The following is a 14,752-nucleotide window of genomic DNA, read 5'->3' as shown; positions in this document are numbered from 1 at the left end:
TGAACATTTTTCTAAAGGGAAGCCATTACTGAATCAGTATCAAAAGCACACATGAAGACCAGAGAGGAAAACACAGACAAAACGACACAGGTCAATCCCAGGGGCTGGGGAAAGGGCGACAGAAATCCAAAGGCGTCTATGCCCAACTGTGATCTTGCTCACAGAAGGCAGAACGCTCAACCTCACCGTCTGTGGACTCCTGAAACTTGTCACGGACGCTCTTTAATTTCTCCAGGGCTCGCAGGTTGGGAGCGGCTGTCTTCAGTAGCACGTCTTCCTGGGAGGCTATCTGCTGCAGAAGTAGTGCATGCTGGACCTCCACGTCCTTGTCTGACTGGAGAGCCTATGAGGGAAGAGCAGCAATGACTGGCAGGTGTGCAGGTCTGCTCGTTAAAGGCACCAGGCCAGCCTGGCTGCCCTTTTAGAGCTGTGGGTCACAGCCTGGTGGGCCCTTTGCTAATGCCTGTGTCTTTGCATCTTGATGCTTTTTTCAGGAGTCTAGAGCTGTCAGCACTGCTCTAAGGGAACATGCTTCACCTTATTATGGCTTCATCTGCTAAACAGCCACCACTCACAGTTGCCTCCCTGCATTCACTCATTAAAGGATCTACTGCTCACCTACTATGCATCAGACACTGAGGAGTCAGTGGGGGAAAACATCTAGCCCTTATCCCTGAAGAGCTTGTGGGGAATCAGCATGCCACCTGGCATTTACACCACAGTGACAAACTAACAGACAAGCAGGGGCCCTGGGGACAGAGCCGGGGTCCAGCTGGCTGGGAGATGATACTTAGCACCTGACAATGAGCAGGACTGACTTCAGTGAAGAGGAAAGGGAAAAGTATTTTAGGGATGTCCTTCCAGGAGAATGTTCTTGACTTTCCACAATGGGTTAGTTCCTGTATGATAAAGGTGACATTTTAATTTACTGGTAACAGAAGGATTCCTTGATTCAATGGTGGTAAGTCAACTGACTAACTTGGCAACCTTTTAAAACAAAGATCCTTACCTTACACTGGATAGAAAAATAAATTTCAGATAAATTAAACAGGTCATCATTAGAAAAAAAATAACACCATAAAGCAATATGATGAATCAAGGAAATTTAGAAGTTGTCAAAAATGAAACAGAACACATAAAAAGATCCATATCCTAGGCATTAGAGCTAAAATACGCTGTTAGCTATATCAGGAACAGCAAACTCAAGAAGAATAATTCATCATCAAAAAGAGCATTTCAAGATCTAGCTCGAGGTATGTGATACTGTGTGTGATAGGGTTAACAGTCACACACCTAAAAGGAAGACCAGTTAATAGCACTACAATTCAAATTTATGCACTAACCACTAAACTCAAGAATAATGAAACTGAAAAACTCTACCAATTTCTTCAATCTGGGATGCATCAAACATGCAATCAAGGCGTGCTGGTAATACTGGGGATTGGAAGGCGAAGGATGGAAACAAAGAAGATGGATCAGTAGTTGAAAACGTTTGTGAGAGCAATCGTACTGGTGGTTATATGACAGAATTTTGCAAGACCAATAACTTATTCATTGCAAATGCCATTTTAAAAAAATACAAAAAGCAACTACATATCTGGACCTCAGCAGATAGAATACACAGAAATCAAACTGACCATATGTGTGGGAAGAGATTGTGACAAAGCCTAACATTATCAGCCAGAACAAGGGCAGGAACAGTCTGTGGAGCATATTACCGATTGCTCATGTGCAAGTTCCAGCTGAAGCTGACTACCTCCCATCTAACTCAGAAGCCAGCTCAAGAACAGGTTTGACGCATTGGGCACTAAGGATGGGGAACCAGAAGAGTCATAGGATGTCATCAAGAACATCAGACAGGAAGAAAGCAAAAGGTCATTGAAAAGACAGGAACGAAAGACCAAAATGGATTTCAGAAGACACTCTGAAACTTACCCTTCAAGGTACAGATGCTAAAGTGAATGGAAGAAATGAGGAGATAAAAGAGCTGAACAGATCATTTCAAAGGAAAGTTCAAGAAGACAAAGTCAAGTGTTATAATGAAATATGAAAAGACCTGGAGTTAGAAATCTAAAAGGGAAGAATATGCTCAGCTTTCTAAAGTTGAAAGAATTGAAGATCTTAAAGAATCAAGCTTCGACTTTACAATATTGAAGGATTCTCTGGGCAAAGTACTGAATGATGCAGAAAGCATCAAAAGAAGCTGAAAGGTCACCGTACCTAAAAGAAATGGTCGATGGTCAACCATTTCAAGAGGTAGCATATGATCAAGAACTGATGTCACTGAAGGAAGAAGTCCAAGCTTCATTAAAGGCATTGGCGAAAAACAAGGTTCCAAGATTCGATGGACTACAAACTGAAATCTTACAATGAACTGATGCAGCACTGGAGACACTCATTTATGACAAGAAATTTGGAAGACAGTTACCTGGCTAACTGATTGGAAGAGTTCCATATTTTGAATCCACTCCAAAGAAAGATGACCCAACAAAGTGGGAAAATCATAGAGCAATATCGGTAATATCACATGCAGGTAAAATTTTGCTAAAGATAATTCAGAAATGCTACCACGACAGTGACAGGGAACTGCCAGAAATTTAAGGCAAATTCAGAAGAGGGCGTGGAATGAGGGATATCACTGGGGATGTCAAATGGATCTTGGCTAAAAGCAGAGGATACCAGAAAAATGTTTACTTGTGTTTTATTGACTATGCAAAGACTCTGGACTGCCAGGATTCCACACAGACAAGCTATGGATAACATTGTGGAGAATGGGAATTCCAGAACACATAATTGTGCTCTTGAAGAGCCTGTACAGAGGCCGCGAGGCAGTTGTTAGAACACAACAAGGAGATAGTGAATGGTTTAAAATCAGGAAAGGTGTGTGCCTGAGTTGTATTCTCTCACTGTACTTACTGTGTTATGTTGAGCAAATAATCTGAGGAGCTGAATTAAATGGAAAAAAAAAAAAACAAAAACCTAAAAAAACAAAACAAAACATGGTTTCAGGCTTTGGAGGAAGACTCACTAATGACCTGCCATATGCAGATGATCCAACCTTGCCTTCCGAAGGTGGAGAGGGCTTAAAACACTTACTGATAAAGGTCTAAGACCACAGCCTTCAGTATGGATTGAATCTCAATGTAAAGAAAACAGAAATCTTCACAACAGACCAATAAATAACATCACGACAGATCACGCTGGTAAACACTTCATTTGTTTGGATCCACAATCAATGCTTTTTGAAGGGGCAGTTAAGAAATCATATGATGTATTATTGCACAAGACCTCTTTAAACTGTTCAAGAGCAAAGATATCAGTTTCAGTACTAAGGTGCAACGGACCCAAGTATATTTTCAGGAGCTTCATATGCAATTGAAAGTTGGACAGGGAATAAGGAAGACTTGAGAAGAATTGATGTATTTGAGTACGGTGTTGGAGAAGAATATTCGCAGTACCACAGTCTGCCAGAAGAACAAACAAATCTGAGTTGGAAGAAGTACAGCCAGAATGTTCCTTAGAGTCAAGGATGGAGAGACTTCATCTCTCCTATTTCAGACATGTTATCAGGAGTGACCAGTACCTGGAGAAGGGCATTATGTTTGGTAACGTGGAGGGTAAGTGAAAAAGAGGAAGCCCTCCAACGAGATGGACTAGCATGGTGGCAGCAGCAGTGGGCTCAAGCGTGATAGTAATTTTAAGGATGGCGCAGGATGAAGCAGTATTTTGTTCTTTTGTGCATAAGGTCACTATGAGTTAGAACTGACTAGACACACCTAACAACCACAACCTCACACCATACACAAAAATAAATTTCAGATGAATTAAACAGGTCAATGTGGAAAAAGAACACCATAAGATAGGAAGTAAATGCTGATAAATATTTCCTCCATAGGGAAGTGGGAAAGAACTTTGTAGACACAGAGAACAGTAAATAGAAGATCAGAGTGAAGCTAAAAAGGATGACTGAAGAAAAGGTTCTTCTTTTCTGAGTACAGGACAACTGCAGTCCAGCAGCAGCCCAGCAAACTCAGCAAATATATGAATCACACATGAATTGAAAGGATACGCAGAGATTGCTGCTCAGCACCGAGGCGCTGTTCCTTCCTTCCTGAGAACCTAGGAGCCAGGCCAGGTTGGTCCATTTCTCCCTCATGGGTCCCCTGTACCCTAAGGTGGGTCTTCGTGGTAAGGCTATGTCTACCCACTCCTTCCATCAGTGATGGGCTCAGGAGTGGATACATGGCCACTGATGATGGGGGATAACTGCTGGTGCTTTCTGGGGAGGAATCTTTCTTGGTTCCTAAAACTCGCCCAAGACAGCACACTATCTCTCTGACAGTGGTGGCTGGGTGACTGTCCTCAGGAGAAAGCTGTCTCCGTTTCCCAGCGCTGCTGAAGCAGAAACACCACAAGAGGCTGGCTTTCATAAATAACATCTATTCTCTTACAGGCCGCGAGGCTAGGAGTTGGAATTCAGGGCGCTGGCTCTAGAGGCAGGCTTTCTCTGTCAGCTCTGAGGAGGAGCCTCCTCTCTTCAGCTTCAATTTCCTGGTTCCTTGGAGATCTCCATGTGCCGTGGCATCTATTTGACCCCATCTCTGTTCTGCTGGCTTGGTTAGTCTCTTTTCTATCTCAAGAGATGTGCTCTCAAGTGTACCCAGCACTAAGCCTCCCTCCCTCGCATAACAAAGAGAACCCATTCTTAAATGAGATCATATCTACAGGCACAAAGGTTAGGATTTACCACACAAATGTTGGGGCAGGGGCGGGAACACAATTCATTAACAGAAATGTCTGGCTGTAGGAATGACTGTGAAACAGAGCCCGAGCCACCCACTGTGCTATGCCTGTCACAGCAGGGCCTTGGCCAGGCACAGGGAGGAGGCCTGTGCTACCTATGGGAATTCAGGAAGCTGGCAGGCTGGCTGCTTCTGACTTCTCAGGGCCTGGACCATTCACTGTGGAATTCCAAGAAAGGAATAGATATTTTCAAACTTTGCTGGCCACAGAAACTTCTTTGGTAAGACACTTCAGGGACCATGTTTTATAGAATGCACTGGGAGAAATGCTGTTCTATACATTACCATCAGTGACCTATCTATTCATGGCGAGTTCTTCCAAAGTCACTAGGAAATCTACTTTGAAAACAAAACCGGTGATTGTGGGAGAAGGTAGCAGACACCATACATTTCCAGGTTGCCTGGGCCCTGCCAATGTCATGTTCTGGTGTCACTGCTCCAGCCACCTCCGTGTTTCATGGCCCACCCCAGCGCCAGCTTCATCATGCGTTCATGCCTCATGGAAAAGTGGGGTGTTCCTCAGTCAGTGGGTTCCTGGCCACTGTGTCTGGAGCCACAGGATTCCTGGGCCGATATGTTGTCAAGCTCCTTGGATGTATGGGATCACAGAGGATCGTACCCTATGGGTGCAACACATAGGATCTCATGCACCTTTGTCCCATGGGTGACTTGTGCCAGATTATCTTCCTGGAATGGAATGGGAGAGACAAAGATTCCATCTGAACAGCAGTGGAGCACAGCAATGTGGTCATCAGTCTTGTTGGGCAAGAATCTGAAACTAAACACTTTGATCATGAAGACGTCTGTGTGAAGGTTCTCCAGGCAAGTGCTCAGATGGTCCAAGGAAGCTGGAGTTGAAACGATTCATGTTTCTCATCTGAATGCTAATAGGAAAAGCTCTTCTAGATATCTGACAAGTATGGCTTCTGGAGAGAAAGAAGTGAGAGATGCATTTTTAGAAGCCACTATTATAAAGCCACCAGACCTCTCTGGAAGAGAAGATCAATTCTTTATCTATTTTACAAATATTTGCTGGTTTGGTGGTGTGCCTCTTGTTTCATTAGGCCTGAAGACAGAGAAACAACCAGTATATATAGCAGTGGATTTGTCCATAGGAATTGCTGATGCAGTTAAGGATCCGGATGCCAGAGGGAAAATCTTTGCCTTCACTGGGCCAGATCGATACCTCCTTTTCAATCTGATGCAGTATGTCTTCGCTGTGGCTCACAGACCCTTCATCCCATACCCCATGTCACATCTTGCCTATCAATTGGTAACAAGAGTCTTTGAGATGAGTCCGTTTGAGCCCTGGACAACAAGGGATAAAGTGAACAGGTTCACCTCATAGACATAAAATTGCCTCACCTGCCTGGCTTAGAAGACCTTGGTATTCAGGCAACACCCCTGGAACTCAAGGCCACTGAGGTGCTGTGTCGTCATTGCACTTACCTCTGGCTGTCTTCTAAAATTTGGGGTTTTGAGGTTGGCCAGACAATCAGTGTTTAGTGATCCTTGATTTTTGGTGTCATTCACGTTCACCTGGCTAGCAACCACTTACTGTCTTCAAAGAATCCCGTACAAAGTGAGTAAGACCTATTAAAATGTCTCAGATTAATTTCTGTAGCACATTTTCTTTCTTGGTTTATTGAATGAGAAATTTAGTCACTTAGAACTAGAGCACAGTTTCCTTTAAATATGAAGTGACTTCAAAAAGTCTGTGGAAAAATGCAGTTACAAGATAATAGAATTTTTCCTTGAATTTTTGAAACCCCCTTGTACATACATATATACACAAGGGTAAGCCAAAAAGTATTGTTACATAACATATTCCACAAAAACAGTGTTCTAATGCGTTCTTTGGTGAATAGCATTGGGGATCTTAAAAGTGGATGAGTGGGTCTCCAAGGTACAAATAATGTTCTCTCTATGTACAGAACAAAGAAGAGTGATTAGAATGGAATCAGTTGTCCAGTGGACTAATGGACCAATGGGACTTGTGAACATCAGTCTCCACAACTCTGAGACCAGAAGACTAGATGGTGCCCAGCTACCACTAACAACTGCCTTGAAAGGAATCACATCAGAAGGTCCCAGGTAGAGTCAGAGAAAATAGAGAACAAAAGTCAAAATTACAAAAAATGACCAGGCTGACTGGTCAGAAAGAGACTGGGGTAGAGACTGTACCCTCAGCCACCCTTCAGGTCTGGAAAGGAACTCACCCTTATAGCCAAGCAGTAGATAGGTGTATAGGATGGGGGACAACAACAGTAATAAGGCGTGTTCACCATGGGAATGCTCAAGCATTCAAAATCAAAAGGGCACCATTTTCCTAAGGACAAAGTTGAGAAGGGATGGGGAGGGGGGTGGAATGGAAATAGAACCACAGGAGGAAGTGGGATAATTGTTGTTGCATGGAGAAGATTGTAATTATTGTGATGAAACAAAGTGTATGATTTGTTGAATGTAAAACTGATGATCTTGTCTATAAAGCTTCACTCAAATCACAATAAAAGGTTAAGAAAAAAGCATTGCTACAAAACCATAGACATGTGTATGAAACAAAAATATCAAAACATGAAAAGAAAAAAACAACAAAACCAACAAAAGTTACTGTATGTTTAAAAAGGATTCTGAAGTATGGAGGGACTCCTAAAAGGCCGTCGATAACAGAATAAGATAACGGACATTTTCCATGAACTGTCTGATGTCCCCCTGCCTTTCAATAGTCAGCATTAATGTGAGTTGAGTTAGTTGTAAACAGTGGTTTTATCCTCCCTTTACCTTCAAATCCTCGCTCAGAGAGCTGTAGTCCAACTCAATTGCTTCTTCTTTTTCATAGATGTCAGCTGTTGCCTGGGTACTTTCTGGCTCGGTTCCCAGCTGAAAATTAAACGAAGCCCATTTCTTGTTATCTGAAACCACAATAGCAGTTCGTACGGGGGCCCCCAGCCCTCCACTTGCTGGCCACTTACTCAGGTGACAAGCTGAAACCCCGAAAGTGGCCTATGAGGCCTGGGGACTGCCAGGTAGTCTGCCCTCTGTTGTCTCTAAACTCACTCTGCCCAGGCCATACTGCAGCTTGGATAACAGTGGAGCTGGCACCCTACATGCTTATTGCTTTCCCTCTCTGTGGCCATCCCGGGCCTCCCCAGCTGAGCTGGCAAACTCCCGGAACCAGAGCCTGCTCCCACCCCTGCTTCAGGCTGACCTTAGCAGCATCGCCATCTAACATAGGTGTTTTACTTGTTCACCATGGGGTTTGTCCACTTGCCTTGCCCCACTACAAGGTGAGAGAAGGGATCTGGGTGGTTTATTCCTTGCTGTGGCTCTGTGCGAGACACGCTGGACTGCGAACCACAAGGTCAACAATTTGAGCCCACCAACTGCTCCATGGGAAAAGGAGGCGGCTTTCTGCTCCTGAGTTGCAAGCCTCGGCAGCCCTGTACAGGGCTGCTATGAGTTGGAACTGACTCGGCTACACCTAAGAGCAGCAGCACTCACTCGGTGCCTAATGCACTGACCCCTACATATTTCTATGGTAACACGTGTTACTCTGCACAAAGGCAGGAAAAGACGGAAGGAACGTATTCCCACAGCTGTCAGGTTGGATCCAACTCACAGTAACCGTGCAGGACAGGGGCTATCCCACAGGGTCTCTAAGGCTGTAGAGCCCTATGGAAGCAGGCCACAATAGTTTTCTACCTTACAGTGCCTGCTGGGTTTGAACCACCAGCCTAGATTTGCAGCCCAACATTTCATTTACTGTACCATCTGGGCTCCTTGGGTTGTAAAGCTGATTATCAAAAGCCAAGACTCACAAATTAAAAGAATTGTCACTAGCTCCTTCCCAGATATGTTCCGCTGAAACAAACTTTCAAGGAAATCACTCTGGAGTTCAGTTATATTTTATTCCGAACAAAACCATTGGAAGTTCATCCAGAAGGAAGAGGACTTGAAACAAACAATGTCCGGTGGCTCTGGTACCTCACAAGCCCTGTTTCTGTGAGTTAACAATCCATTTCACAGGTACTTTCCATGAGTTATGTGGTGTGGTCAGTGGGCAGACACCAGCCACCTTGTCTGGGAGGCATTGCAAATGCAGGCGCCTGACATGCTTCACGTGCACATGGTGATGGGGAACCAGCAATGGACAAGTTTCCCTCGAGATGTTCCAGTCTCCTCCAGGAACTCTGTCAGGGCAGGCAGCTGATACTCTGACTGTGCACCTCAGTGGGAGAGAACCCCAGGTTTTACCTCACAACCTCAAAGTGGCTGTAAGTGCTCACGCCCCAGGATCAGTCCTCTGCAGAGTCATGAACCACATGGAATGCCTGATCTAATGGGGCAGCATCACCATGGCAGGCCACTGGCTTCTCCAGGAGCAAGCTGCTTCCCAGCAGAGGAAAGCTGACTCTGGGCCTCCACCCGCCAAACCTAGTGGCAGCAGTCTCTGGGCTACCAGCGTCTGTCTTACAGACAACTCACATCATTTGCCCTCACTTTAGAACAACTGAGCCAACCCCTACCACAACAAAGTCACCATCCCAATCCCTGTCACTTGCTGCATGTGCAGCTATTAAATCACTGAAAAGGGTTTGGCTCTTTTCTTCCACCAATAAAGCTAAACATGAACCATGCACACCTGTTCTGACTGAGCTACAAATTCGACTTAAAGACACGTGAGGGGCGGGCCTTGGTAAGCAGGGACTCCCTTTGGTCAGAGAACAAGTGTGCTCCACATGAGGGACTGCAGCCATCTGAAGAGAGTCATCATAACCCCAAGGCGCCACAGTCTGGTACCTTCCTCTAAGAAGCACCCAGTATATGAAGTGAAGGCAGAGTGGAGCAGAAGGGCCACCCCTCCTTTCCCGGGAACTGTCAGTCACTCCTGCTGTGAAACAGCCCACTGTGAATGTTGCTGTGTTTTCATGCAGATAAGCAAGTCGCCTCCCATTCACACGGGCAGGCAGGCATGCCTCAAAGGTTCCGTAACTGAAGGGGTAAGACATCACATCCCTGACCGCCTGACCTGCACCCAGACCCCAGACCTCATAGCAGCTCTTCCCTCCCGGGTCCCCAGCACCACTCTTGGAAAGTCACCCTGTCTTTTCAACAGACTTTCCATTCTTTTTACATCAGTGAGGACTGCTTTTGTGTTCCACTTACAGCTGCTGGCAACAGAGCCCTCTACCCTCTCTCTTCCTCACCCTCAGCAGTGGACACAGGTCCCAGAATGAGGCCATGGAACCCTTTCCCGGGACTGTTCTAACAAGAAGGCAGAGAAGGGTCGCCTGACCAGTAGAAAAAGGCCAGTGGTCCCAGAGGCATCCTGTGGGGAAAGCTGCCCTGAGAGGAAAGAGTGAGTATCCGAGTATCCATAGCAAGGAAGAGGGGAGCGTGCCCGAGACGGGCTTCATCCGGTCTGCAACTTTTCTTCCCCACCCTCTGAGCTGGGCTGATGTCACTGTGGCCAGGACAGCTTTTCTCCTCTTCTTGTCTGACATATGCCTCTGCTAAAGAGACAGGAGACAAAGCCTTCTAGAGCAGAGTGTCACACCAGAGCGGTGCCTGTCACACCTGTGCTATACGGGACTCCTGAGGTGACAGGTGGAGGGCCTGTTCTCACCACACCTGTGCTATATGTGACACCTGAGATGACAGGCGGTGGGCCCATCTGTTCCTGTCACACCTGTGCTAATCAGGACTCTGGAGCTTGTGTCACCAGAAGCCCTTGGTCTGTGCCTCATGTTAGAAAGATCTTCCCGTGAGCTCAGGGAGCATGTCTGATTGTTGGAATTTCCAGAGATGTCTGAGTCCATCCTGAACACATGAGTGTCTTCCCGCTGGTCTCCCTTTCTTGTGGTCTCCAACAGGCCCACCGGGTGGGTATGTTCTTCTGGGAACTATCTCCACACAGCAGCCATTTAGTGAAGGTGCAAAACAAGACCCCTCCTCGTATCACAAACAGGGCAACTGTCCACTGCAGCTGACGCCCTCCCCACAACAGCCACAATTCCAACAGCTTGAATTCTCTGCTTTCTCACCAGCATGCCTACAATACAGGTTTTCCTTGCTATCTGAAACTAGAGCAGTCCTATGAAACCTTTAGTAAGTGGAAATGGTGTAAGGCAAAGAAGCAGTTACCATTCACCTGATGTGAAGTGCTGCCGAGTGGATCCAACACACAGAGATCCTGTATAGCAGTTCCAAGGAGCGGCTGATGGGTTTGAACCCCTTACCTTGTGGTTAGCAGTCTAGTGCTTATCCCACAGCACCACACCAGGAGTCCATTCACTTATACGGGAAATTTTTTTGAGTGCTCCCAGACCCCAAAACCAATCTACAAATCCTCCCAAAGAAGACCTAAATGGCACGAGCATATAGTAAAAGCACGGTAAACACGCAGCCTACGCAAAGTGGACATGACATATGGACAGTTAAGTGGAGACACCCCTCGGGCTGTTGGGGTGCAGGAGACCTCTCAGGGCTCCCGCAACACAAATGCTCAATGATACTTTCCCTTGGTGCTTTTTTTTTGGGTAAAAGTATAAATCCTCTTGGGGTTTTTTTGGTTAGCAAAAAAAGGCACTAATGTAGGTCTTTCGTAGAAGTGAAGGAAGTGTGTAAACATGTCTGAAAAGCAGAGGGAGACCTGTAAGACGCTCCACTCCTTTCAGTGAAGTAATGGGGGAAGAGGGAGGGAGGAGAGAGCTGAGAGACAGGGAGGGATGGAGAAAGAGGGAAGAGAAGAGAGAAGGAGAGAGAGGGAGGGAGGGGTGGAGATGAGGGAAAAGGGGGAGGCAGAGAGAGCAGGCAGGGGAGGAGAGCTGCCTGAGCTGGGGTTCTGAGGGCGATGCCCTTTCCCTCTTAGAAAAATATGTCTTCTCTACCCTAAAGGGCGGGAGGACAAACAGAAGGGTCTTCCAGGCTGGGACCTCAAAGCATCCCTTTCAGGTTCCCACACCGCATGTATGGTTACATCATGGGCTGGAATACCTCCACCTCGCTGATGTCATCCAGGGACCCCTGCAGGAGGACGACCTCAATGTCTTGAACTTTGCAATCAAGCAGCATGTTGTGTTTCTCCAATCGTTTATGTTCCACAGAAGTTTGGATTTTCACAACTTCTTTTTGCAATTTCCCCACTTCCCTGTAAATACACAGATAGGAAAAGGGGGTTCTATTTGGCTCATTGCATAAAGTGGCACCTAGGATGACGAGTGGACAGGTGAGCACACATGAGCACACACACACTTGTATTTCTCCCCCAGGAGTGTACGACTTGTAGAGTTCTCTCTCTGATGCGGTAACACTCCTGGTCAGGCGTGGGGTCAGTCTCAGGCAGTTTTCCCCATTACAACCGGGGCAGTCAGCCTGCACAATGTTCAAACAACTCTTCCCCTCAAGTAGATGCTTTATATTTTAGAACCTCAAACCACGGAACATATTCTCTTAGTGCAAAGAAATATCTTACTGAATAATTACAGGCAGTATTCTTACCACCACCATTATATTAATGGGATGGTTTCTATTTTGAAATAAGAGCTTGGGTGTTATCAGTTGAAACAACATGGATTTTAAAGAGCTTCCTAAAACAGTTTTAAAAAACAAAGAAAATTTAAGGCTTTTAAACATATGAAAAACAGAGAGATGATTCTGCTTAAACACAAGACTGAAAACATCAAGAATAAGGAGACTTCAGTTCTACTTAGAGATATCAAAGATCTTTCTAGCTGTGTCTTCAAACAAGTGAAGAAAATTGCAAAATGTCCTAAGGTGAACAAAAACAGAGCCCCTTCATCTGCTCACTTACAGTTGGGCCTACCATGAGGGGCAGAGGCCGCTGGGTCACATGGTCCACACAGTTGTCATGTGGCAGGCACTGTTCCAGGCCATCTGGGTAGGTACTCATTGTAGACCTTACAACTATTCTACAAGGAAGGCTCTGTCATGACGCCCAGCCCACTCTACTGATGAGGAAATTTAGGCTCAGCAGTTGAGCAGCAGAGCTAGGATTTGAAGCCAGGCGTCTGGGTGCCAGGTTCCACCTCCTCAGTGGCTGTGCTGTGTCCCACTGACAGACAGGCTCCTGTACAATGAAAGGTACCTGCATCCAGGGGGCTCTTTACCGAGGGCTAATTATTCACCCAACAACATGGACTATTCACTCTAAACAACTAACTGTGCCTCTTGGGTTTCTCTTAAACGTGAAGGTAATGAGGAAGTAAAGCAAGCAAGCGTGCATACTGAAATACCACACCGTCCTGTCACACATTTCAAGTGGACACTAACCATCTTTAAAAGAACGCTCTGTCTCTCAAATGGAAGAACTCAGCATTACCTATCAATAGCCAGAAGCTTCTTCCGTTCCTCTTCAATCTGGGCATGGGCTTTCTCAGCCCCGGAGTTCTGAGTGGCAAATACGTTCTTCAGCTGCTGCTGCTTGTCCATGAGCTCATCCATAATTTTCAGGCAGTCTTCTTCAGTCTGTGGATGACTTGCATTGTAGGTTTACTGTCGTTTACATGAAGACTAAGCTCACTACCCCTGCTGCTGCTTGAACCCTGAGAAGCTGGCTACTGCCTTGACCTGACCCTTCACTACAGATTCAGCCCTTAGAGCACTGCCATCTGAAGCCTCTTCCCATTTTCCAGGAAAACGATCGCTTACTTAGTAATGAGACAGACATTTCTAGCGAGGTGGTGGTTTCCAGGCTACCTCACCTTCTGGCTTCTCTTCATGGTCTCTGGTCCCTCCCTGTCTGCCCCTCCCCCGGGAGATCCAATCATTCTCAGATGGTTTCTCTGGGGATTCGGACTCCAGGAATTCCCAAATGCTTGTCTTCACCTAGATGCCACCCTTTTGTCTATATCTTTGCAACTTCCTACTGGAAGCTGCCTTCCTGATGGCACAGAGGCAGCCCCGTAGCCTGCTCCTCCGATGCTCTGGATCTCTGCAATCCCTACCCTCACCCTGTAAATTAGAACCTGGGAGTCATCCAGGGCACTCTCCTTGTCATATCTCCTATCTCCACATCCAATTAACCCAGTGTCTCTCACTCCTGCCTCCACGCCCATTGTAGGGCCACCCCTGGAGGGAGCTCAGAAAGTCTGCTCTGTGAAGGGCAGTGTCACTCATCCAGGTCAGCCCTCCCACCGCCCCCTTCCCTCACCTTCTTCAGGTTATCAACGTCCTTTCTGCCTTTCTGGACCGTCTCCTTCAGTACATCCATCTTACTCTGCTTCTTCTTCAGCTGACTGCGATTGTATTCCAGCTGAATCTTTAGCTGAGTTTTTTGTTTCTCAAATTCTAGTCTAGCATGATGAAACACAGCATTAAAGCTGGGAACAGGCACTTTCAAGTCTTATTTTATTTTAAATATATTATTATGGCAAAAATTCAAACACATACATAAATAGAAAGACTAATATTTCTGTACCTATCATCCAACTTTAATTATAAATTCCTGGTGCATCTGATCTCATCTATAAACTCACTTGGACCCCACGTGTGGTGCTGTAGTATCAGCACTGGACTGCAAACCACACGATCATCTGTTCAAACCCACCAGCTGCTCCCTGGAAACCCTAAAAAGGGTCGCTAAGAGTCAGAATCAACTCGATTGTACTAAACAACAACATAAACCCATTTATTCCATTTCCCACCAATGAATTATTTTGAAGCCAATTCTAAACAGCATGTAATTTCATCTGTACATATTTCAGTGCAGCTCACTACAAACAGAAACTTAAAAAACCAGAAACAGAGGATTATGACTAAAAAATTAGAATAATTCCTCATTGCTAATTGCTGTCCTCATTAGATGGCGGATCAGGTACAGATGTAGTGAGGAGCTCGGTCAACAACACGGAATACTGGGTCAAGAGGACTTACGAGTTGGTGTTGGAACTCTGTAACAAATACAAAGTTATGTTTGGAGTTTCGGAGGG

General features: G+C 45.8%; 1 protein-coding gene and 1 pseudogene across 1 annotated transcript in view; one reads left to right on the top strand and one right to left on the bottom strand.

The window, feature by feature from the left end:
- Positions 1 to 14,752, bottom strand: part of SMC1B (structural maintenance of chromosomes 1B) — an 87,098-nt gene that overhangs the window by 13,281 nt on the left and 59,065 nt on the right. Inside the window, exons 15-20 of the mRNA XM_006866895.1 lie at positions 13,975 to 14,116; positions 13,144 to 13,289; positions 11,799 to 11,952; positions 7,584 to 7,682; positions 187 to 343; positions 79 to 104 (exon numbers count right to left, since the gene is read on the bottom strand). Of these exons, the coding sequence (XP_006866957.1) occupies positions 79 to 104; positions 187 to 343; positions 7,584 to 7,682; positions 11,799 to 11,952; positions 13,144 to 13,289; positions 13,975 to 14,116 (724 nt within the window). The remainder of the gene's footprint in view (positions 1 to 78; positions 105 to 186; positions 344 to 7,583; positions 7,683 to 11,798; positions 11,953 to 13,143; positions 13,290 to 13,974; positions 14,117 to 14,752) is intronic.
- LOC102833676 lies at positions 5,217 to 6,308 on the top strand (annotated as a pseudogene).

The sequence above is a fragment of the Chrysochloris asiatica genome, unplaced genomic scaffold (genome assembly GCF_000296735.1).
Source record: "Chrysochloris asiatica unplaced genomic scaffold, ChrAsi1.0 scaffold00097, whole genome shotgun sequence".
NCBI lineage: Eukaryota > Metazoa > Chordata > Mammalia > Afrosoricida > Chrysochloridae > Chrysochloris > Chrysochloris asiatica.
This window is presented reverse-complemented; position numbering and strand designations above follow the sequence as displayed.